Raw genomic sequence first — 22,903 nt, 5'->3', positions numbered from 1 at the left:
CCGGAGTAGGATGACATCCCCCTCCCGCCACAATTCTGGAGCAGCGGCGTGGGAGGGAAGGTGGAAGGGCCCACCCTGAGGCCTGTTGGTCAGAAGCTCAGCCTGTCCTCCATTCCCAACCCCGAACCTGAGGGAACATCTGTCAGCTCTGGACGTCCAGGCTGTAAAACGAGGGTTCAGAGTGCTTCTGACCTCAGATAAACCTCGTCCTCAAGGGGTCAGATGTGCAACCCCTGCCCTGGTATCCCACCTACACACAGACACAGACCACTTCGGTTACAGGTTTAATGACGTCTGAAGGGCAAGCCCGAGATCGTGCTCAGAGATAAGGAGGCCCCACCAGGCTCTCTCTTTGCACCTCAATAGAAACGATGTGGTGTCCGGGTACCATGGCCAGGCCCAGCACACGGGGTTCCCCGGCAGAGAAGGAATCTGGAAAGAAGGGTCAGAGCATCAGGGAGGCAGGCCACCGTCGGTCCCACCCCTTCTGAGCCACGACTTCTAGCCCCAGAATAGAAGGGGTGCAGCCAGGCAATGAAGGGGAACTGCCTCGCCTGAAGCTCCGCCGCATTCCCAGGCAGGTCCTGCATTCCCCGGGCACTGACCCGATGGTTTGAGGAACTCCTGCGCCGAGCCCAAGATAACATTGCAGTCGCGGTCGGTGCAGAGGAAGCAACCGACCAGTGTCCGTCCATCTGTCATGCGGATGCGCATAGTCTTGTTGAGCAGCGCCTCCAGCTGCTGCCTAGCGCGCGCAGCGGGCGAGTCCTCGCGCTCCCCATCTGAGTCCTGAGCGGGGCGGGACACGCGCTCAGACCGCGCCGCCCCGGCTGCTGCCCGCCCCTGGAACCACAGCTCCCAACAGCCCGCGGGGCGCTCACACGAAGCCCAGAGGCTGTCGGGAGCTGCAGTTCCCCCTTCGTTCCCCCATCTTGCTCCCCGACGGCCCCTCAATCCCAAAACCCGAGCCCGCGCTAACCCCGGCGCTGGAGCTGCTTTGACGCCGACTGCAACAACCATTCTCCTCTCGTAGCAGCATGGTTGGTCCAGCGCCGGCCATTTGTCCCCAGGCCTCCTCCAGGCCCTTCGACTTCCTAACAACCTTTCGGGTCGGGTGGTCTGAGATCTCGCGAGCGCTCCCAACCTGTTTTCTTTCGCGAGATCACTTCTTCTCTTCCTAGTCTCCTCAGTAACTGCAGAGATCTCGCGAGCTTTTCCTACTTCGGCGCGATGGCTGACTGAGGCCTATTACACTGGACGTTTTAAGATATCGCGAGAAATTTCTCACTTCTTTGGGTTCTTATCCTTTAGGAACCCTGGAATTTAGCAAGAATACCTTTTTTCAATATTCGCATCCCTCCTTTCCCTTGTTTTTCTGCCTCACGAGATAATCTGTCCTAAATACTCCTTATAGTCTAGGCCACTCTGAATTAAAACGGAGGGTGTTCTCTCAATTACTTGGATGCCGGAATCGGACTACGTTTCCCGTGAGCACGCGCAGCTCACGCCCCTCCTATCGCACGCAGCGTTTGACCCCAGGGGACGGTGGCCGCAAAAGGACAATGGTTTCCATGTCAGCGGATAAACGCCCTCGCCTTAGCTCCTGGATGAGAGGGACGCTTACTGTGCTTGCTTAAAAGCGAGGAAGCAACTAAAGGAGCTCGTAACCGATAGAACAAGGACCATGCCGCGCCGGGGCCTAGTGCCCGGGCCAGACTTCGAGTATTTCCAGCGTCGCTATTTCACGCCGGCCGAGGTGGCCCAACACAACCAGCCGGAAGACCTCTGGGTGTCTTACCTGGGAAACGTGTACGACCTAACGCCGTTGGCACAGGAGTACAAAGGTAAGGGCCACGCTGTGGGCCAGCGACGGGGGCGTATTTGGGGGTTCTTGGTTCTTGGATTGCCAACGTTGACGGCGGCTGCTCCTTCCCAGGAGACCTTCTGCTGAAACCCATCGTCGAAGTTGCGGGCCAGGACGTCAGCCACTGGTTTGATCCAAAGACCAGAGACGTGAGTTCTGCTGGAACCTGGGGTTGAGGGGAGGTGCACTAGAGAGCGGGGATGAGGAGGGAAAAGCAGGGGGTAAGCCAGAGCCCGAGGTAGTGGCTGCGCCGACTCCTCTCCCACAAACTCTGCTTTAAAGATCCGCAAGCACATAGATCCGGTGACCGGTTGCCTGAGATACCGCACTCCCCGGGGCCGCTTTCTGCACGTGCCGCCTCAGCTGCCCCGTTCTGACTGGGCCAATGATTTCGGGAAGCCTTGGTGGCAGGGGTCACGGTACGAGGTGGGGCGGCTGTCCGCAAAGACTCGGAATATCCGCATCATTAACACGCTCACGTCGCAGGAGCACACACTGGAGGTGAGAACGGGTGCCTGAGGGCAGGTTAGAGAGAACTGAGAATCCCAGCAAATCTCCAAGCAGATCCTCAGGTCAGCAGCTCTCCATAACCAGGAGCTGTATTTTCTTTCTATTTAGAGGTAACTGAGGAAAGACCATCACCTAGGTACCCGGGGTTGGGAATTCAAGCAATGGCTGGGCCACAGGATACAGGAGACTTCTTCATAAGCCCAGGACAACAATTCATGCATCTTAGTGATGGTGGTCCTCAGAAGCTCTTACATGCTATGCTGTGTTTTGTACAGCAATTGCAATGGGACTCTCTTATTAGTCTATTGTGAGGATGAGGTGAGAGGGCAGTGACTTTAGGGCCATCTGTTTATTAGAAGTGATAACCATAAAGACAGGGTTTGGGGGCCGTGCATTGCATGTTGGAGCTCCAACTTTATATCTGGGACTGTGGAGTGCCTTAAGCTGTTATCTGACAAGGGAACCACTCTGACTCCACCTCTATCATCTTTTGGGCTCCTGGCCTTTGCGTGTGTGTGTGTGTGTGTGTGTGTGTACCACCCAGAATCCTGGGGATGGGGTGCTTTCGTGTTCTCCAGGTGGGGGCACTGGAATCCATGTGGGAAATCCTACACCGCTATCTCCCCTATAATGCACATGCTGCCAGCTACACATGGAAGTTTGAAGGCAAGAACCTGAACATGGCTCAAACCCTGGAAGAGAATGGTATCCGGGATGAGGAGGAAGAATTTGATTATCTCAATATGGACAGTACACTCTACACACCTGCAGTACTGCTCTACTTCAATGATGACCTCACAGAGCTATAGGAAGATATATGCTCATGCAGACTCAAGACATATTTTGAGTTTAGCTGTTTCTGTGCCCTGCAGGAAAAGAGGTGGGGATTGGCGGGGGGGGTGCGCAGCGGCTCCTGAACCTAGACCTCCATTCCACTCTGGGAACTGTCCTGTGGTTCCCATGCCTTCCTGAAGTGTAAAGGTCCTACTCCTCATTTAAATTTACTCAGAAAGTTAGGGAGAATGCTAGAAGTGCATTAAGTTTTAGGAATGATACAAGAAAATAAAGTATCTTAGATCAGAGAGATCTAAGAAGAGGGAGCTCTAAGAAGAAATCAGATAGAGCTCAGACAGAACTTTTTGACAGTAAGAGAAAGAGAAGTCCTACACAGGGACAAGGAATGGAAGAAGTTTTCTGGCAATGATGGAAATGGGATGGCTGCAGAAAGATGAGGTTTACAAAGATAGCAATAGGAAATGTCTATCACTGGCCATACAAAACTGGGTTACTCCCTTCCGAATAGTATTTAGCAGCTGAAACCCAGGAGGAAGAAAGGAGGTGAACAGTCACCAGGTAATTCAGGCTAGATATTATGCTATGTGCTTGATACACCTCATTTAATACAACTACCCACAATATAGATACCATTACCACTATTTTACAGATAAGTCTTCTGAAGATTATCAAGATTTAATAGCACAAAAGGCAAACTAGTTAGTAACCAGAATGCAAACCCAGGTCTTCTCCATGTTCTTTTCAATGTAAAGAGAGTATCTCAATGTCCAGGCTCGTTGCACAATGGGAACCTATAGTCCTATTGTGTAGTATGATGGGGGTTCTTTTGTTGTTATTTGGGGGGGTTGTTTGTTTGTTTTGGCTTTTGTTTTATTTTGCAGTTATTGTCTTTGGAAGGGAGTTAGCAGAGTTCTGCAGTGGCAGAGAGGGGACAGGGGAGGCTACATGTCAGCTGAGTAATAGCTATTGAGTCTACTTCCTGATTAATCCCATAGCAAAATTTTCCTCTGACTTGTCTGAGGCAAAGAGGTGGGCAAATACTGACTCCAGGAAAAACTAGTGGGAAAAGGACCTTTGGATTGGGACACTTTAATTGGGGGAGCAAAAAGCACAGTATATTCATGATGGGCCTGTGCCTCTGAGGGAATATGAGGAAGACAGGGTCATCTTTGTAATATGGTCAGTTTACAAGAAGGGGCTTGACAGAGGTAATGTAAAGAGAGGAGCTAATTAAGTCAGAAAACTCCTGGTGTTCAAAAGAGAACAACCATGGAAGGCAGTGGCCGGATTTGGTCCCCTTTAACCAAAACAAGGAAGGAGAATGAGAATAACAGGTAGATTTCTTGACAGTAGCAGGCAAAAAAGGATGTAATTGGCTGGCTGGCTGATAGATTGTAAGCTCACGAGAGCAGAGATCGTGTCCATCTTGTTCATTGTTGGGCACACAGTTGCTGCTCAATAAATGTTGATTGAATGAACTCAAATGTTAAGTGAATTATCTGTCTGTAATAACTAGTGGACGGGATGTTGTGTCCTGGGGGTCAAGGTGAGACCAAGAAATAGGATGTCTGGATCCTGTGCCATAATCTATCCATGGGTTTCTCTTTCTTTGTTCACTACAGATCCAGGACAAAAATTACTCCACAGAGCTTTCTTTCACCAGGGATTTTTGGGGAAATCTACCTGTCATTTCTCCATATGGCCACCAGGTGGCTGTAACTGCCTATAGAGTCAGGGGCAGGGTACTGGATGGAGGGAAAAGTTCCAAATTCTAAACAGGAACTTGTTTAGGATTAAAGGTAGCCGGTGGAAACGTATAGGTGGGAGGCAAGGATCAGAAGAAAAGGGAAAACAACATGGCCACCATTCTATTAGCATTAGGATTACTCCTGTTTTTAATTTTTTCACAAGCGCATGCCAGGACAGTGTGGTTTGAGAAATAAAACTCATGGAATAGAATAAGTAGGGGGTCTGATGACAGGTGTTAGTGTGTACAGGGTTAGGCACAGAGCTGTGGAGGGAAGAAAGAAGACAAATTTTCACATAACAGAGTACACTCATTTACTACTAGTGATTGGTTGGTTGGTTGGTTTTTCTACAAAACCTTGTTCTCTGAAGATCCAAGACTGGGTATTTGCATGAAAAGTATGTAAATAATGCCTCAGCCAAAAACCTATAACATAAATAGAACATGAGTCTAGGGTCCAGGTCCTTCTGTGGTGATCTCTTTCGTTTTGGAGGGAGATGAGGTGGTGGGTGGAATCTTGAAAGAAAGTTGTCTGTCCTCAGTACATCACAGCAGCATCAAAGGACTCAGTTGGCAAATATTTCCTACAAGCCTCACTCACTATATGCGCTCATCATTGAGAGTAATAAAAGGTGTATGTTCTCTTCAGGAGCTTACCCATTCAATGGGATAAAACATACACACGTGAAAAGGTAAATGAAAACAGTATGTGATAAAGGACCAAATTATGGTTTAGAGAAAGCTTCTATCTTCATGGCAAATCACAGGTGGGTTCTTAACCTGGACCTTGAGAAATGGTTTCTAAATATTGTGTGTGTGCATGTGTGTGTGTGCGTGTGTGTGTGTGTGTGTGTGTGTGTGCACGCACTCCTGCAGATGTGTATTATTTTGAAGAGAGGCGCTATAAGTTCCCTCACAGTCCCAAAATGGCCCAACCCCCTGCCCCTGAAATAGTACACACGCACCATAATAAAGACTCTTAAAAGTAAAATCAAAGGTGACAATATACTGTGGTCCTAGGATTCCTGGCACCTGTCTCAATGGTCGACTTCAACCTCTTACAACTGTATTTCCATGGGAGCAATTCCTAAAGCTTTTTAAGCCTTGGGGCTACATTTATAACTAGTTTGAAACATTTTACTCTGGCCCCAAATTCTGATCTGGACATACCTTGGAGCTGCGTAAGGGGATCTATCATTTGGACTTGGGACTATAACACTCCATCATGACATCAGGATAAGGTTAATGCAGCCAGTACCCTCAACTGAGTTTTGGTAAACCACATAGATGTGTTGATTCATAGTCACTTTATGAATGATCAGCAAGAGGGCATGGAGGTTTAGTTGTAGAGAGAGCAGACAATTTGAAACCCGAATGATCTTCGAAGTCAAAGATTAGGTTTTCAAAATACAAACAGATATGCAGCCCAAGTACTGGGAAACGCTAAAAAAAAAAAAGCTGGTGGATGAATAAATGTAGTGAGGCCATTAAAATGGGGTCAGGGATCAAGGAGGTTGAGACAAGGGACATGATGGTAGAGATACTGCTAGAATTAAGTCTCTTACTGGGAGAAACTCAGTGCCTGCCTTTTGTTTATTTATTTATCTTAAATTTATTTATTTACTTTTATTTAATTTTTATTATTTTTTTTAAATTGAAGTACAGTCAGTTACAATGTGTCGATTTCTGGTGTACAGCACAATGTCTCAGCCATAAGCCAGCACTTTGTGCCAGGCACCATTCCAGGTACTGGGGATACAGCAGTGAATGAGACAGGCAAGGTTCCTGCTTTACTGGGACTTACACTCTGATGGGATAAACAATAAACATGTAGACAAGACCATTTCAGATAGTGCTAAAAGCTATATATTATATATGTATATATACACACATATGAACACATACACATATATACATATACCTACACCAGAAGTACTATAAAAACACAGAATTGTGAGAGTGATGGTCAAATGATTGGGGGCTTGTCTGAGATGATTACAAAGATCGATGTAGGTCTGCATTACCTGCATTAATCACTTAATCCTCATAACAAACTTAAATACTATTTTTATTTACACTGAAAAAAGAAGGAAAGTGAAGCACGGAGAGGTTAAGTAACTTGCCAAAGGTCATACAACTAGTAAGTAGCAGAGGTGGGCTTTAAAACAAGACAGTCATAGGCCACCCATTTAACCACTGAATTGCATCACCTTCATGCATGACAGACATAGGATGCTGTTCCACTTACCTACTGCTGCTTAACAAAACCATCCCAAGATATAAGTGGCTTAAAACAACTACCATCATTTATTTTGCTAGTGAATCTGTAACTTGGGCAGGGTTCAGTGGGGACAGCTCATTTCTACTCCAAAAGGTGTCTACTGGGTGGACTGGTGGAAGCTGGAGGATTCACTTTCTGAATATCTCACCCACAAATGGCTGGCAAGTTGAGGCTGTCTATTGGTTCTTCTCCATGTGGGCCCCTACACAGGGCAGCTTGGGTGTTCTCATAGCATGGTGGCTGGATTCCAAAAGCAAGTATCCCAGGAGAACCAGGAGGAAGCTGAATCAACTTTCATGACCTCATTTCAGATCCAAGGGGATGGAATTAGACCTCACTTCTCAGTGGGAAGAATGTCAATGTCACACTGTAATAAGAGCATTTTGGGTGTAAGATATTACTGTGGCCATTTTTGGAAAATACAATTGACCACACATGCACTAGAGGCAAAAGGAGGGATATCTAATCATTCTTGGGTGGGAGTGGGGCATTGAGCCATTGTTGAAAAACTAAGTTGGAATCCTGGCCACCCCTGTCCATTTATTTAACTAATACTGAGCATCTACTATCTAACAGGCACAATTCTGGACTCTGTGAATACACTAGTAAGACATAGTTTCTGCCCTCAAGGAGCTTACAGGTTAGTGGGAATTCAGAGAAGTTTTTGAGCCTCGTAACTTGTTAGCTTCTTCCACTTGTACACAGCAGCCAAGGGAAGCTTTTAAAGTTTCCCTGTTTAAGTCTTCAAAGGATTCCAACACTCTTAAGAGGACATTCTTACCATAATCCACAAGGCCCTGCATGATTTGGCTCTCCCAAGCTCTTCGTTATCTCCCACGTTAGCCTTTCAGTTTCTGAAACTCCCCCAAGCCTTCTCACATGCTCTTCCTCTGCATGGAACACTACCCCCTCCACTCATCATTTGGCCACTCCTGATTCCTAAAATCTTTACTTAAATGTTACTTTCTCAAAGAAGTCTTCCCTGATCACTTCAATTATGTCAAATCTTTCATCATACCCTGTTAAGCTGCCCTAAAACATTGTAATTACAAGGAAAATATTTAGTGTAATTTGTTGTTTAATGTCCATCTTTCTCCCTATTTAGACTATAAGCTCTAGGAGGGCAGGGACCATGACTTTTATTTGCCACTGAATATCTAGCACCTAGCACAGTGCTCAGCCCAGAGCCGTTACACACTCAATATTCATAAAATGGACAAATGTAATGTGATAAATGCTACAAAAGGGCTAAGTATGAAATGGCTTGGGAATACCTGAACACAGTCTGGGGAGATCAGGGAAGGCTTTCTAGAGAAGCATCATCTCAAGCTGAGACCAGAAGGACAAGGAGAAGATAGCCAAGTGAAGACGAGGGAGAGGGTAAGGAGAAAGAATAGCATAAATAGTGCAGAGTTTAGAGGTGAGGGGGTGCGTGGAGAGCTCAGAAGCAGATGGAAGCGCAGAACGGTACAGCTAAGAGGAGGTGTGAGGCCTGGGGAGAGTGGGCAATGAGATATTGAGGTCAGACCAGGTCCCGTGAGACTTTGTAAACCAGGTTAAATTTTTTTAAATTGAGATATAATTTACATATTGTAAAATTCACTTTTTTATTTGGGGGGACCAGGTACTTAGGTTATTTTTAATGGAGATACTGGGGTTTGAACCCATAACCTTGCGCATGCTAAGCATGCATTCTACCACTGAGCTATACCCTCCTCCCAGAATTCCCCCTTTTAAAGTGTACAATGCAAGCTTAAGGGTTATATAAGGAGGATATCATGATCAGATATGCATTTTTAAAAAGCGACTTGACTACAATGTCAAGAGAGAATGGATTGGAGGGGAGAAAACGGGACAAGGAAATGGAGACAGACTGATGCTGTTGCAACAGTTGAGGAGAGATGAAGGTAGTCAGAATGAAGGTCAGGTCAGAGAAGATGAAGGTAAGAGAGACTTATATAACTCGATAATGTATTGAGAGGGAGTCTGAGGCAGAGGGAGGAGTCAAAGATGATACCCAAGTTTCTAGCCTGGGTGACCAAGAGGATGATGAGTCCACCGACAAAGAAGAGTAATGCTGGAAGAAGAGTTTGGGAAGAACGGTGATGTATTTTTGGTTGGCTTTCTTAAGTAACTTTGGAGCATGCAAATCCAGATGTCCAGATCTTACCAGGTATGTGGTAGTAGATCCTGAATAGGCTCTGGGATAAAGTTAAAGGTGTGGGAATCTATCAGCAGGGAGTAACCATTACCGAAGTCAAGAATGAGGTCACTTCAGAATAAAGTGTGATCTATGAGGAAGGCCTGGGAGGAACAATATCTAAGGGAAGGGAGAAGGAGATTTAGAACGGAGAGCCAAACTGGTGAGAGAGACCCTGGAAAATGGTGCCAGGGAAGCCAAAGAGAGAGTATTAGAGGAAGGAAAGGTAAACAGTGTGAAATGTCACACACAGGTCAAGGAAGGTGAGGACTTAAGCACCCATGGATTTACTGAACAGCAAAATGGTGTGTTGAAGAAGTCAAGACTATAGTTAAGAGAAAGGAATAGCTCAACATGTAAGACTGTAGTAGGATGAAGTATGAATGGGATACTCACAGAAGAAATCCAGCTACCGAAGGGAGTTTTCTGGCTTTGCAACCATGCACAGAATACTTTTCTTCTTTTAGATTCCATTTCTTCAACCATAAAATATGGATAATAGAAATTAAGGTTTCACTGAGGACAACAGGCATAAACCAGGACAGGGTCACTTAAAAAGAATCTACCTTACAGTGTTGTTGAGAAGATTAAACAAGATAAGGTTGGGAAAATGCCCAGCAGCATAAAAGGTCCTTGGAACAGGTACTCAAAATTTTTAGTTTTCTTTCCCTTTCCTTGTGCTAGCCAGTCTTTATTTAGCAATGAATGCTTCCCTTTGGATTTCCTGAGAGTCGGCATTATTCGGCATCCAGGTAACACCTGTCATGATTAGAAAATTAGTAGACCAAATCTGTGGCTAACATTTGGTTTCCAACCCAACAACGTTTGTGCCTCCATGGGGAGAGGTGAATACAGTAAAATGTGGTTTGTTGCATAGAATGCCAGAGTTAAGCGTATTTATATGAAGTTGGGGAAAGAAAGGAAATGGGGCCAACGACTGGGAGCAAGAATAACTAAAGTCAGCCCTTTGCTCCTTCAGTTTAAGGTGCTATTCATAACTCAGGTGTGAATCCTCTCACCTTAGAATCATCTTAAGCGAGTCTCTCTGAAGTGAGAAATGGCTAATTGCTAACTTGATTGTTTAGAACAATAGCTACCAATTAGCAAATGCCTTATAGCCAGTGCTTTATGTAAGTTAGCTCACTAATCTTCACTAGAACTATGTGACATAGGCATTAATATCCCTGTTTTACGAATAAGGTTGCTGAGACTTGAGGGATAAGTTGCTTACCCAGGCTCACTGTTAGTAAGTGGCAAAACTGGGATTCCAGATGCTACCTGACATCAGAGCTCAAACTTTTCTCTAATGGAGGGAGTGGATAACTTCATTACTTAGTTCTGGAATACATTTTAGGAGTCATACAGTTTTGCAATATACCATTTTTAAAAAATTAGTTGATTTTAATTTAATGATCATATTTAATTTAGTCTGAAATTAAAGTAACTCTCCCTGTCCAGAGAGTTAGGTGGTGAAAGGGCCCACAGGCAAGCAAAGGGGCAGGAGGAAGTGAGCTTGGGATTAGCCAGGAAACGTGTCAGGGCAATTCTGCTGAAACAACTGGGGCTTAACCACAGATGGGAAGCAAGGCATTCGGACTGGCCAGTCAATGAAAAACTATTAAAGAAACTGTTAAAAGGCAATGTCAAAAGAGAAAAAAAAAAGTTTAGTTTTTGCCATTTTGTATAAAACTATTACATTCAGTTTCCATCATAGTTGTCAATCAAAGCAGGTCTAAAAGAAACTGGGAGAAGACAAAGACAACGATTTGGGGCTTAAATCTTCCTTTTCTTCTTAAGATATCCCTTTTACTCAATGAAGAGCAAAGGAAAGGATTTAGTTAAAAGGCAGCAACAGAAGCATGAGCAGATGTGAGATCACAGACTCACATAGATCACGATGACTATTTCAAGAAGGGGTGGTCAAGTTAACAGCTCAGAAATATCCTCTGAATTTAGTAATCAGCTTGTTGGGACTCTTGTAAAAAGCAGTTTCTGTGGAGTGGCGGGGCAGTAGGTTGGAAAATGAGTGTAGATTCCTTCAAGCATGGCTGTGAGTGGGCATAGAGAGGTAGGGTGGCAACTAAGGGGTCCATCATGTCTCTTTAAGTAGGGAGATTTGAGCACATTTCAGTGTCATTGGGAAGGAGCAAGTAGAATGGGAGATAAAGGAGAGTTACCATTAGCCCCTGAGAAGGTGGCAGGGCTGGGAGCCAGAGCCCAAGTGGAGGTTTAAGCTTTGGACAGGATAGGAGGGAGGAAAGGATAAACATGAATACAGTTAAATATGTAGGTTTAGTGTCAGTATTTCAAGGAAGTTCTCATTTGATGATCTGTCTCCTGGAAGCAGATGATAAAATGTTCTACTGGAGTGTAAAGTGGAAGAGGTTTGAGGAAAGGTTGAAAAAGTCACCATGGAGAATGGAAAGGAAGTTGACTAGGAAAGAGGATTTCTGAGCAGGTCTGGAGTGGTCATGGTATTTTCTTCAGTGGCACTTTGCATTCTGAGTGTAAACAGCCAGCCAGACTGATCCAGTGTTAGAGGGTTGCAGAAGAAGATAAAGAGGGCACTGAGATACCCACAGCAGAGTGGCTGAAATGACAGACCATGGAATCTAAGTTAGGGAGGGAGGGAGGTGAAGACATGGTGGGGCTAATGGAAGAATTAAGGGGTTAGAGGGTCTGGTGGCTCCAAGAACAGTGGGTAAATGAGAGAGCTGGAAGGATAGAAAGCTGTAGTCAAAGCAGGAGGCTTGAATTTAATATTTCAGAAGAGGTAATATTTTTTCAGAAGAGGTTAAGAATTTCGTATTTCCCAGAGGTGGGAGAGAAGTGGAATGGAGAGGAAGCTCTCTGGTTAGGAAGTCAAGGACAGGACTGAGCCAGGTGTCAGCCTTCAATGAAAGAGAACAATCAGGAGGAAAGCAGATGACACCCAGGGAGAGAAATGGAGGGGTATACAGCCAGACTGCAGGAGCCTTAAAGAAATAGGGGCTCTTCACACAAGATGGGGGAATCTGGAAGCTACCATGGAGATAAAAGAATTAGAGTTCCTCAGATATGTGGACTGTTCCCAGGTTTGTTTTCCATATCACTGTATTTTAAACTGACTTTTTGGGACTACCAAACTTTATGAACAAATGTTTGATACTCACTGTCTCCTATTCTTTCTTTCCACATATATATATATTTTTAATTATATTGAAGTATAGTTGGTTTACAATGTATTAATTTCTGGTGTACAGCATAATGATTCAGAGATAGAAATAGATATATATATAGATATATAGAGATATATATATTCCTTTTCATATTCTTTTTCATTATAGGCTATTACAAGGTATTGAATATGGTTCCCTGTGCTATACAGTAGGACCTTGCTGTTTATCTATTTTATACATAGTAGTACTGCAAATCCCAAACTCCCAAATTATCCCTCGTGACCTTTTTCCTTTAATACTGTTTGTGAGATTCATCCATGTCATTTCATTCCACTCTCATTGCTATTCAGTATTACATTATATGGATGTCATATAATTTATGTATTCTATTGCTGTTAGGCACTTTTTCTAGATTTTGGTGATTTCAAATATCTCCACATATTTTTTAAATTAATTTTTTAAACTTAGCTTAACTTTTCATTACAGACTATGTGTTTACAGAAAAAACCAGGTAGAGAAGCATAAAGATGTAAAACAGAAATAACTCTTATTCCTTTCACTCAGCAAAAACCATTATTAACATTTGACCACTTCCTTCTAGTATTTTCGTACGTGGTTGCAATTCTACTATACATATGACTTTATATTGTTTTATGCAATTAACATTAGATCATATGTATTTGTTCATGTCATTCTGTCAATGTGGCAAAAGATTAACAATCAGTAAATCTAGGTGAAGAGTATATAGGTGTTCATTGTACTCCTTCAACTCTTCTGGAGGTTTGAAGTTTTTCAAAATTAAGAAGTTATAGGTGGGAAGAGAACAAATCACAAAGAAAAAGCAAGTGAGTGATAACACAAATGAATGGTAACACAAAATTCAGGATACTGATTGGGTGGGAGCAGAAGAGGAATGTGAAATATAGAAGAGCATTATGAGGCTTTAAAGATATTACTGTTATATTTATTAAACCAGATAATGGATACATGTGTTCATTTTAATATTCTTTGTGGTTGATGTCTGTTATATATGCTCTTTTGAACCTATGAAATAGTTCTCAATAACACATATAATTTTAAAATTAAAAACCTCCTTTCTATCATGAACTTACTTCTCTGTATGAGGTCCACATACTGCTTGCCAAATACTTTCTTACTCAACTTAAACTGCTCTTCTTCCTCTCTGCTCTATAAATCTTAGTTACCTTTGGGGGGCTACTTCAAATACAACTACATATGGAAAGTTCTTCAATGAGTCCCCATCCCTCCCTAAGATCTCTTCTTTAAACTCTCAGATTTTACAGCCCACATGATCATCACTATCACATATTGTTAATTAACCTTTTTGTGTGTTTGATCTCCAGTGTCTCTCCTCCCTCCCCCTAGGTAATCCTTTGGTCACTAAAAAATTTTCAAGGTGCTTTAAAAGATGCACAATGAAAAAAAATGTTTCCAGTGGTAACAACTAGTTTCTTGTGTATTCTTCCAGGAATATTCTATGGATATTCACATTTTCTTCTTTCATCAATGGTACCATTTTACATATGCTCTTGTATATCTTTCCTTTCTTACCTTCATATTTCAATTAGTTTTTAAACTAGAACCTCACTAATCCCAAAAGTCTAACTACATTACATACATTTATTATACTTTGCTTCTGTACTTTTCTCTGCAAAGAACTAGAGATTAGTGAGGAATGATTTCTTTAGAGAAATCATACTACTATTTGTCCCATTTGGCTTCATTTGCTAATGTAATCAGGAGGCTACATGTATTTGTTTACACAAATAATAAATGATACTTTCTCATTGTAAAAATTCAGAATTATCAATAAAGCTAAATATCCCCTTTGACTATTATTTCCCAAAAGTAACCACTGTTACCAATTTGGTATGTATATGTCCAGGATTTTTAAAGGCATTTATATATATAAAATGATTGTAACTGTAGAAACATATAGTATTTAGTTTCTTTGAACATATATTAACTAAATGCTATCATAATGTATGTATTGTTTTGCAGCTTGCTTTTTTCCATTCAATACTCTTACCTACCCCCTACAAAAAAAAAGAATCTCACAATGTAGATGTAACTCATTTTTCTTGATTGCTATGTAGTTTATTTAGCTATTCACTACTGTTTGAGATTTACAGCGTTTCTAACTTTTTGCTATTACAATGTTGTAATGACCGTCTCTGTATATGTCACCTCATGCACAAGTGTGATGCCTGTTTCTCCAGGGTAAATGGTAAGAGGTAGAACTCTGTCAGAAAATATGTAAGTTTAATAATGTTCTAGATACAATTAAATTGACCATTGCCAGTTCTATAGTATACTTGTTACAGATAAGTTATATATATGACCATCAATTTTACATATTAGTTCCTTTAAAAACCTACGACATCCAATGACTTAGAAGTCATTTAGTAGATAGAGAAAAGATTAGCAGACTAGAAACTGGAAGATATGGGTTCAAGTTCCAGTTCTGTTCCCGTAACTAACTTGACCTTAGGCAAACCTTTCAACATCTGGGCCCCAGTTTCTGTACCTACAAAATTAAAGTGGTGTTTCCTAAAATATGGTACCCACCATTGGTAGCATACAAGACGCTTTTATTTTTATTGACTTTTAATAGTTATTTGTGAAGTAAATTAGGAAAATTATAATTACCCTATCAAATCAAGGATCTATAGATATTCTTTCTTAGTAACATAAAATTTACGTTTTAAAGGATACTCATTTAAGTTAAAAGTGAACTGACTTAAAAGGAAAATATTATGCCTATAACAGTATAGGTGGCATGTGAATATGGCAAGTCATGAATATGATATATGGACTGAGGTTCCTTTCTTCATGAAATCAAGACAAAGTTAGATTAAAGCAATAGATCCCAGACTTTTAGCTTACAGTGACTAGTAAAACATTGAAAAAAAGTTAGTGATCAACAGTGGAGTTGTTGACTTTTTATTGTGCTAATTAATGACATAAAGAACAATAAAAAACAAACCTTTATACTCATCACCATTATTTAACAGGTATTAAAAATATTCTTTTGTAACTAAAAAAAACATACACATACATTGAACATTTTTCAAGTTGTACAGAAGTATAAAAACTCATTTTCTTTCTTTTTCTCTCTCTCTACAAAATCTATCAGGGACATCCTTCCATACAGATCTACCTCATTTTTAGAAAGGACATTTAAAATAAATATACTGGTAAGTGTATTATCACGTATATATACATACATATATTTTATATTTGTTGCATGTAAGTATAGTTATATATTTATTTTACATAAAATATATATAAGAAATATATAATTTCAGAACAAAGGACAGATCTTCCCAGGAAAGGGCAAGTGGCAACCTTACTTAGCCATTTGAGAACACTGGTTCAGATGACCTATCTCTAAAATTCTATAATTAAATCTAGAAAATCTGCAGCATTTATACACCTGTCATTATTATCACTACCCTCTATATTTCAAAAGACAACTAGGAATCTCTTTATTATCTCCTTCGGTAGAAAATCACAGATTGCAAAGTGCTTTTTCAGTCCTTTGATCTGCTAGTTGCATGAGTTCATGCCTGTGCTCTATCAATCACTCTCAATGGTTCCCTGCATCAGGATTTTAACCTGGGCTCCACAGATCTCAGAATAACATATGTGGAATTTTGTGAAGATACTTTTTTTCTGGGAGAAGCGTTTCTGTGATCTAAAAAAGGTTAGAAATTATAGCTTTGGGTAAGTTTCTAGCTTTTACTTTAACTGAATAATCTTATTTTGGCTTGGGAATCCCTTACAGTTTTTTTCTTGTTCTTTTTTTGCTGGGGCATCTAATTTCTGGTTTACATTTGACAGCTGCATCTCTGAATTCCTTGTTCTCACCTTAATGGTCTTCTCATTAAAAGCAAAAATAATTCTCTTCTACCAACTAGTCATATGGTATTTTAGCTTTTTATTTTATTTTTATTTTTTGACATACAGAGAAATAGAAAAAGGCAGAGAGTGGTACCCACATTGGAACTGACAGGCAGGGAGACAAGCAGCTAGAGACAGCAAGACACACATGCACAGAAAAAAAGGCCTAAGGACAGATAGAACAGACAGCTAAAAGAAATAGAGAGGAACTTGGAAACACAGAAAGAGAAACACAAGAACCGAGCAGACACAGAAGAAGGATAGAGAAAAAATAGCCAGGCTGGCAAGGAGAGAAAGAATTACTGACAAGAGAGGCAGGCAAGATCACCAAAAGGAACACAGACAGACAAACAGAAAGAGGGAGAGAGAGAGACAGAAGGAAGGCTGACAGAAAACAATAAGCAAAGAAATAAGACAAAGTGATAATAGCGTTTTATACTACATAGTGCTTTATAATTTATAAATTGCTATCACATACATTATTGCAGGCAGACAGGGAGAATCCAGCAGACAGATGGGGTGATGGAGAGATACAAGCCAATCAGACAGAAGAAAGGGAAGGTGGCCAATCAGAAAGAGAGGCTAGAATGGAGCCCAAGACAGATAGTTAAGAGGAAAGAGAGAATCAAGAAAAGAGAAGTGAGAGGGAAAGAGAGGCAAGAGACACAGATAGAGGCTGAAACAGTTAAATTCAGGAATACAGGCAGTGAAAAAGCAGAAGTGCATTGTGTGTAAAGGTTTTATAATCATCTTTCTGAAGAGACCTGGATAGAGGCTGTTGTCTCTGCTTCCCCCAAGGAGATATAACGTCTCTATGGTGGCATGTGAGAGGGGGCAGAAGGATAAAAAAGGGGAAAAGTTTTAGTAAGAAGCAAAGTTTTTTAGATTGAGAAGAAGACCAACTTCTTGGACAGGCCTAGATCAACAGCCTAAGGGTACTGCTGAACCTAAAGGGTCTAGATTCATTTTCCTTTAAAGAATTCGTATAGACTGTGGGAAAGCAGAGCAAGCCCATCTACTATGTGTGCCTGTAAGCTCAGCTAACAAATTATCTGTACTTATTAATCATACCTATATTTATCAAGTATTTTTCAGTGCTACCAGTGTTTTCACGTTTTTTCTGGAGGAAGCATCCAGCAAAACTGGGAGAGAATTAGGAAGGAGTGCAGCAAAAAGCACGTATATGTGTAGACTTATGTATGTGTAGACTCTTCTCTGGAACAAGATCCAAGAATATGTAGTGACTGCCTCAGAGGAGAGGAAAAGGCGGATAGGAGGGGGGCTTATTCTCACACAGGATACTTCTAGTACTTTTTCTACCATGTGTATGCACTATTTAAAAGTTGATAGAAAAAAAAAGAAGGAAAAGAAATCAAGCAGAGATGTAGACAGCAAGAGCCAGGCAGGCAGGCAGGCAGACAGCAAAAAAGCAGGAAGACAAGGAGAGACTGGGAAAATGGCAAAAAGATTGAGGTAGGCAGACTGAGAAACCAGAAGACAAAAAGGAAAAGAACAGAAGTGGAGGCAAGCAGGGAGAGAAGAAAGGGTAGGGAGTATGGCGAGAAGGCACGTAAGTCTTTGGAGCAAGGCAGGTCACTGACAAGTCTTGGGTAGCAAGACCATCACCACCGATGGGATGTTGGAATAGGGGAAGCCAAGGGAGAAAAAGCTGATAAGCAGACACGCTAAAAAGATACAAGCATTAAACAGCAGGAAAGCAGCAAGCAAGCAGGGTAGGCAGGCAAGAAGACAGACGTAATGGGAGGTAAGGAAAAATCATGAACCTCACAGGCACAGAGAAGAGGAGGAACAAGAGGAAGGGCAAGATAAGAGGCAAAGCAAGACAGGGAATGTGGTAGGGCCTGGAAGGTAGACAAACCAAGAGACAGAGACCAAGAAAGTGATAGAGACAGGCAGGCGGGGAGACAGATGGCTAGAGAGAGAGTGGTGGGCAAACAGCCAGAGAAGCAGACAGACAACCAGAGAGAGAAAGAGGCTGCCAGCCAGTCAGGGAGGAGCAGACAGACAGGCAGGCAGGCAGACACCATAATAGGAGCAAGCAGGTAGAGGCAGGCGGAAACAACGATAGAAGAAGAAAAATCAAGAGGTCGGTAGGGAGAGAAGAGAGAACAGGAGATGCAGGCAGGCGGAGGGAGAGATGGACAAGAGGGAGAATCAGGCAAATTAACAGATCCGTATGCAAAGCACACACGAGAGAATGATGACTGTTTATACAGGAATGCACACAGCCACCTTTAGCCACCCACACCTGCAGCTCATGGCACATGTGGCAGGCAGGCAGGGGTGCTCAGCACAGAGGGAGAAGGCACACAGGCAGAGAGACTCGGGTGCACATGATGCGCAGGGTCACCGACGTACACGTGGGGACACTCTTCCCAGACACACACAGGGCCAGAAAGGGGGAGTCAGGCACACATGAGGAAGAGGCACAGGCAGCCAGAGCCCAGAAGACAGAAGTAAAAAGAAAGAAGACGGAAATGGAAAGACACTTAGAGGTGACAGAGCCTGAGAGTCAAGGGATGAGAAAGACAGTCTTGGGGAAACAATAAAGACACACGTACACAGAAGCCCATATACAGAAAGAGGGGGATACCCAGATGGACTAGTACAGAGAACATAACAAAACTAAATGGAAGAGGGATAGGAATTACACTCAGTACACAAATGATATGGGAGCAGAGGCAAGAGAATTCCTAAGTCCAGGTTAAGAAAAAGATGGAAATCAATGCTCAATAAAGTGCATTAGCTGGGGTTGGGGGTGGCACATCAACGAAAAACATTTAAGCCTTGTAAGCACAGTGTTCCCTGTCACTATACTTTCTGGTTGCTGTCTACCTACCCCTCCCTCTTAAGTTGCTCCCAAACCCTGCAAGGGCTGCTGGGTGACTGGCAGCTATACTTAAGAGGTGGAGAAACCAAGAGAGAAAATGATTCCACGGGCATGGAATGGGAAGCAAGGAAAGGCAAGGTGAGATCAAAAGAATGGGAGGAAACTAGGGTAAGAAAAGGGTGACAAGAACTCAGGGTTGAGCTGAGCTGTTTGTCCTCCTTCCATTGTTCAACTGGGAAGTTTTATTTTATGACTTCTCTGACCAAATCTCCAGATGAGAAAGCTACTTTTGGACTCCTTTTCAATCTTCCATCTGATTCCTGGTACCACTTTTAAGATAAACATTGGGGTACAATGGGAAACCATGGGTCAGAAAGTCAGAGGAAAACACATGTGTAAGACCCTACCTCTTTTTCTCAGTCCCAGTTACTTTTCTCTTTCATGGTACCTCAGTTTCTTCCACTTTGTCAGCGTTGGAGATCAAGGGAAATATACTGAAACGGGAGAAAAGAGAAAATACTTTCACAACCTTCATACTTAGCTCTTTTCCCTTTATTCTTAAAATCTATTCTATTTACCCCTAAATTAATTTCCCAAGTCAGCTGAATTTTATATTCAAGTAATTGGGGGAGGGGAGGACAAGGTAAAGGAGAAAAGAGTAAGGATAAAATTTACAACAACTATAAATCACTGAAAAGGCTGGGCAAAGGGGAGAATCAAACATGGACTCCTTTGAAAAAACTCAATCATCGTATCTATTCATATCTCTCCCCCAAAAGTCACTAGGATTTCTATCACTTTTTTAAAGAAAGAAAAAAAAAAATCCAGTACCACTTCTCACCTAAAAGATATGTATACAATTAAATGCATTTTGACTCCAACGAGGTATGTAGAAACAGTTATCTATAAACATATATTTCATCTTTTTCCTTTTCAATGCCTGAAGGGGAAAAAAAAACCTTCACATCAAACCACTCCCTTCTGAAGTATTCAGAAAAAAAAAAAAAAAAGCTTTTCTTTAAGAGAAGGGAGGTGGGGAGGAAGAGACTAGTAAAGAAAAGAAAAAAATTTAAATCTAGTTGGACTAGTATCTAACTAGTTAACCTTTAACAATTTATGCTGATGTCAGACTGAGCATGAGTACTGATTAATGCCCCCCCCAAATATTTTTTATAAGGGGGGAGTTAGTTACAGCAGCCATTTTTGTTTTATGCAGAAATCCTTCATGCCCCCCCAACGCGCACACAGACACACACACACACACTCACACTCAGTACAACACAAGGAAAATATCTCTATTAATCTGTGCACTAATCAGTTATGAAAAAAGGGAGAAATTTGTGGGTTTCTGGGTAGAGGCTTGGAGATGGGGGTGTAACAGGGAGGAGAATGGAGGGGGGGTGAAAAATGAAATATTAAGCCAGCCATTTTGTTTTAAAAGGGGATTTTTCCCCCCTCTCCCTTTCTTCATGGAGGGGGTGGCGGTGCTGGAGGGGGGGTTGTTTTAAAAATAATTTCCAGGCGGCCATCTTAGTGCCTCAGCTCTGAGAAATATTTCTGAGCGCCCCCCTCAGAATTTAAATATATTTAAAGCAACGGAGAGGGGGGTAGAGAGAAGTCGAAAACTTTTATATATACATATATATTTTTTTAATCCCCCTCTCTTGTTCTCTCGGGAGGAAAGAGAGAAGGAAAAAAAAGTCTCTCCTCAATTTTTTTCCAAAAATTTCTGGGGGTGGTTTGGCCCCCCTCCTCAAACGGCGGCCCCGAGGGGGGGTTTCGGAGGGGGGTGGCCCGGGGGTTTTGGGGGCTGGGGGAGGCGGTGAGGAGGAGGAGGAGGAGGAGGAGGACGCCGCCGCCGAGGAGGAGGAGGAGGAGGAGGTGGTGGTGGTAGCGGTGGGGGAGGCGGGCGGGCGGTGGGTGGGGGGGTGGTGGGGGGGCCAGAGCCACAGGATGGCTTCCCCTCTGAGGGACGAGGAGGAGGAGGAGGAGGAGATGGTGGTGTCGGAGGAGGAAGAAGAGGAGGAAGAAGAGGGCGACGAGGAGGAGGAGGAGGTGGAGGCGGCCGACGAGGACTACGAGGAGGATGACGACGAGGGAGTACTCGGGCGCGGGCCGGGCCACGACCGGGGCCGCGACCGCCACAGCCCCCCTGGCTGCCACCTCTTCCCGCCGCCGCCGCCGCCGCCGCCGCCACTGCCCCCGCCGCCACCACCCCCGCCGCCAGGTAAGCGGCCGCCCGACTCCCCCTCAGCCCGAGCGGGAGCCGCGGGCGCGCGAGGCCGGGCGGGGGCGAGGCACCCACCGCGCGGCCGAGCCGAGGCGAATCCGGGCGCGGGGCGCCGTCTCGGGCCCGTCGCCCCGCGGCGGTCCGGGCGGTCCGAGCGGTCCGGGCAGGCGGCGGCAGCGCCGGCCGCCGGGCCAGGCCTCCTCCCCTCCCCCGCCGCACCCCTCCCCCGCCGCCGCCGCCGCCGCCGCCGCCGCCGCCGCCGCCGCCGCCGCCGCCACCGCCGCCACCGCTACCGCCGGGGCTGGAGAGCGCTGGGCGCGAGCTGCGCGCGCGGACCGGGCCACTCGGTCGCGGCTTTCGGGGGAGGAGGAGGAGGAGAATTTTTTTTTTACCCTCGGCGGGGAGGGGGTAGGCAGGAAACGGCCGAGGCGAAGCCAGGGCCCCCTCCCTGGCCGAGCGAGGGACCGCGGAGACCCCGGCGGCCGGACGGCGGCGTGGGGGAGGGGCGCGTGGGGGGAGGGGCGGGCGCCCCTGGGGCTTCGGCCCCAGTGGGGTTGGACCGAGGTGAAGCGGGGTTTCCACGTGAGGAGTGGACCGCGGCCCTCACCCCCCCGTCAGGAGTTGAGAAGGCCGGGGCGTGGGGGGGCGGGGGGCCGGTGTCCCTCGGGCTCCCCCCACCTGCGGGGACTTAGGTGCCCCTCAGCCAACTCCGGTGCGTGTGGTGGCACTTGGGGGAGGGGTCGTGTGAATGTTTGCGGGCGGCTGACGACTAGGGGCAGGTGGTGGCCACACTCCACGCAGACCACTTCCTGGAATGAGACTGGCTCCTGCCCCCTCTCCCCGGCTGGTGCTAGGGAGAGCAGTCACTGAGGATTGGGGAGCGAGAGGGGAGTGTCTGGGAGACCAGATGCCCCCAACCCCAACCCCTTTATCTCTCCTCTGCTCTGGGCTCTTTGTGTGCGCCCCCTCCCCCATGACCCCGTCAGTCTGGGGTGGCCGAGCTGCCCAGCTGTGACTCTCACGTGGCTGCCATTCACTGTCACTCACTCTCCCGCTGAAACCACCCACACCCTGACCACGTTGGGGGGCGTGAACTGCCCACCCAGCTGTTCTGCAGCTTGACCGTCACTCAGCACCCCTCCCCTGGGGTGACAAGTCACCCGCGCTGTCTGGCTAGTTCCGTCCGCGGCGGAGGGACCAGACCGCTGCCTCGCGTCGGGGGCCCAGCTATGGCCCCACTCTGGTCACCCTCCCAGTGGCGTTTTTCTCATCTTTTTTAGGGTAGAGTAAGTGAGCATCTTTCGAGTGTTCACACCCCCAAGGCCTCTGGGTGCCATGCAGCA

At 44.6% G+C, this 22,903-nt stretch overlaps 3 protein-coding genes across 17 annotated transcripts in view; 2 read left to right on the top strand and 1 right to left on the bottom strand.

Moving 5' to 3' along the window:
- Nucleotides 1-271: 271 nt before the first annotated feature.
- NAA38 (N-alpha-acetyltransferase 38, NatC auxiliary subunit) lies at nucleotides 272-21,786 on the bottom strand. 2 transcript variants are annotated; one of them, XM_074342281.1, is made up of 6 exons: nucleotides 21,636-21,778; nucleotides 19,738-19,824; nucleotides 1,799-2,051; nucleotides 980-1,316; nucleotides 606-789; nucleotides 272-432 (listed from the first exon to the last, which is right to left on the bottom strand). In XM_074342281.1, exons 4-6 carry the CDS (start codon nucleotides 1,058-1,060, stop codon nucleotides 320-322), a joined length of 378 nt encoding a protein of 125 aa, XP_074198382.1. In that variant the 5' UTR covers nucleotides 1,061-1,316; nucleotides 1,799-2,051; nucleotides 19,738-19,824; nucleotides 21,636-21,778; the 3' UTR covers nucleotides 272-319. The 2 variants fall into 2 exon arrangements, with proteins under 2 accessions (XP_074198382.1, XP_074198381.1); XM_074342280.1 differs by having other exon boundaries at nucleotides 606-1,316; nucleotides 21,636-21,786.
- Nucleotides 1,373-4,647, top strand: CYB5D1 (cytochrome b5 domain containing 1). The gene is made up of 4 exons (XM_010965928.3): nucleotides 1,373-1,844; nucleotides 1,937-2,013; nucleotides 2,147-2,365; nucleotides 2,953-4,647. Exons 1-4 carry the CDS (start codon nucleotides 1,685-1,687, stop codon nucleotides 3,181-3,183), a joined length of 687 nt encoding a protein of 228 aa, XP_010964230.1. The 5' UTR covers nucleotides 1,373-1,684; the 3' UTR covers nucleotides 3,184-4,647.
- CHD3 (chromodomain helicase DNA binding protein 3) overlaps nucleotides 21,277-22,903 on the top strand; it is a 25,025-nt gene continuing 23,398 nt past the window's right edge. For all 14 annotated transcript variants that reach the window (XM_074342270.1, XM_074342267.1, XM_074342265.1 and 11 more), the window contains exon 1: nucleotides 21,277-21,557. In XM_074342270.1, the coding sequence (XP_074198371.1) occupies nucleotides 21,284-21,557 (274 nt within the window). In that variant the 5' untranslated portion in view covers nucleotides 21,277-21,283. The remainder of the gene's footprint in view (nucleotides 21,558-22,903) is intronic.

The sequence above is a fragment of the Camelus bactrianus genome, chromosome 16 (genome assembly GCF_048773025.1).
Source record: "Camelus bactrianus isolate YW-2024 breed Bactrian camel chromosome 16, ASM4877302v1, whole genome shotgun sequence".
Lineage (NCBI taxonomy): Eukaryota > Metazoa > Chordata > Mammalia > Artiodactyla > Camelidae > Camelus > Camelus bactrianus.
The sequence above is the reverse complement of the archived record's forward strand: the minus strand, read 5'-3'. Positions and strand labels throughout refer to the sequence as shown.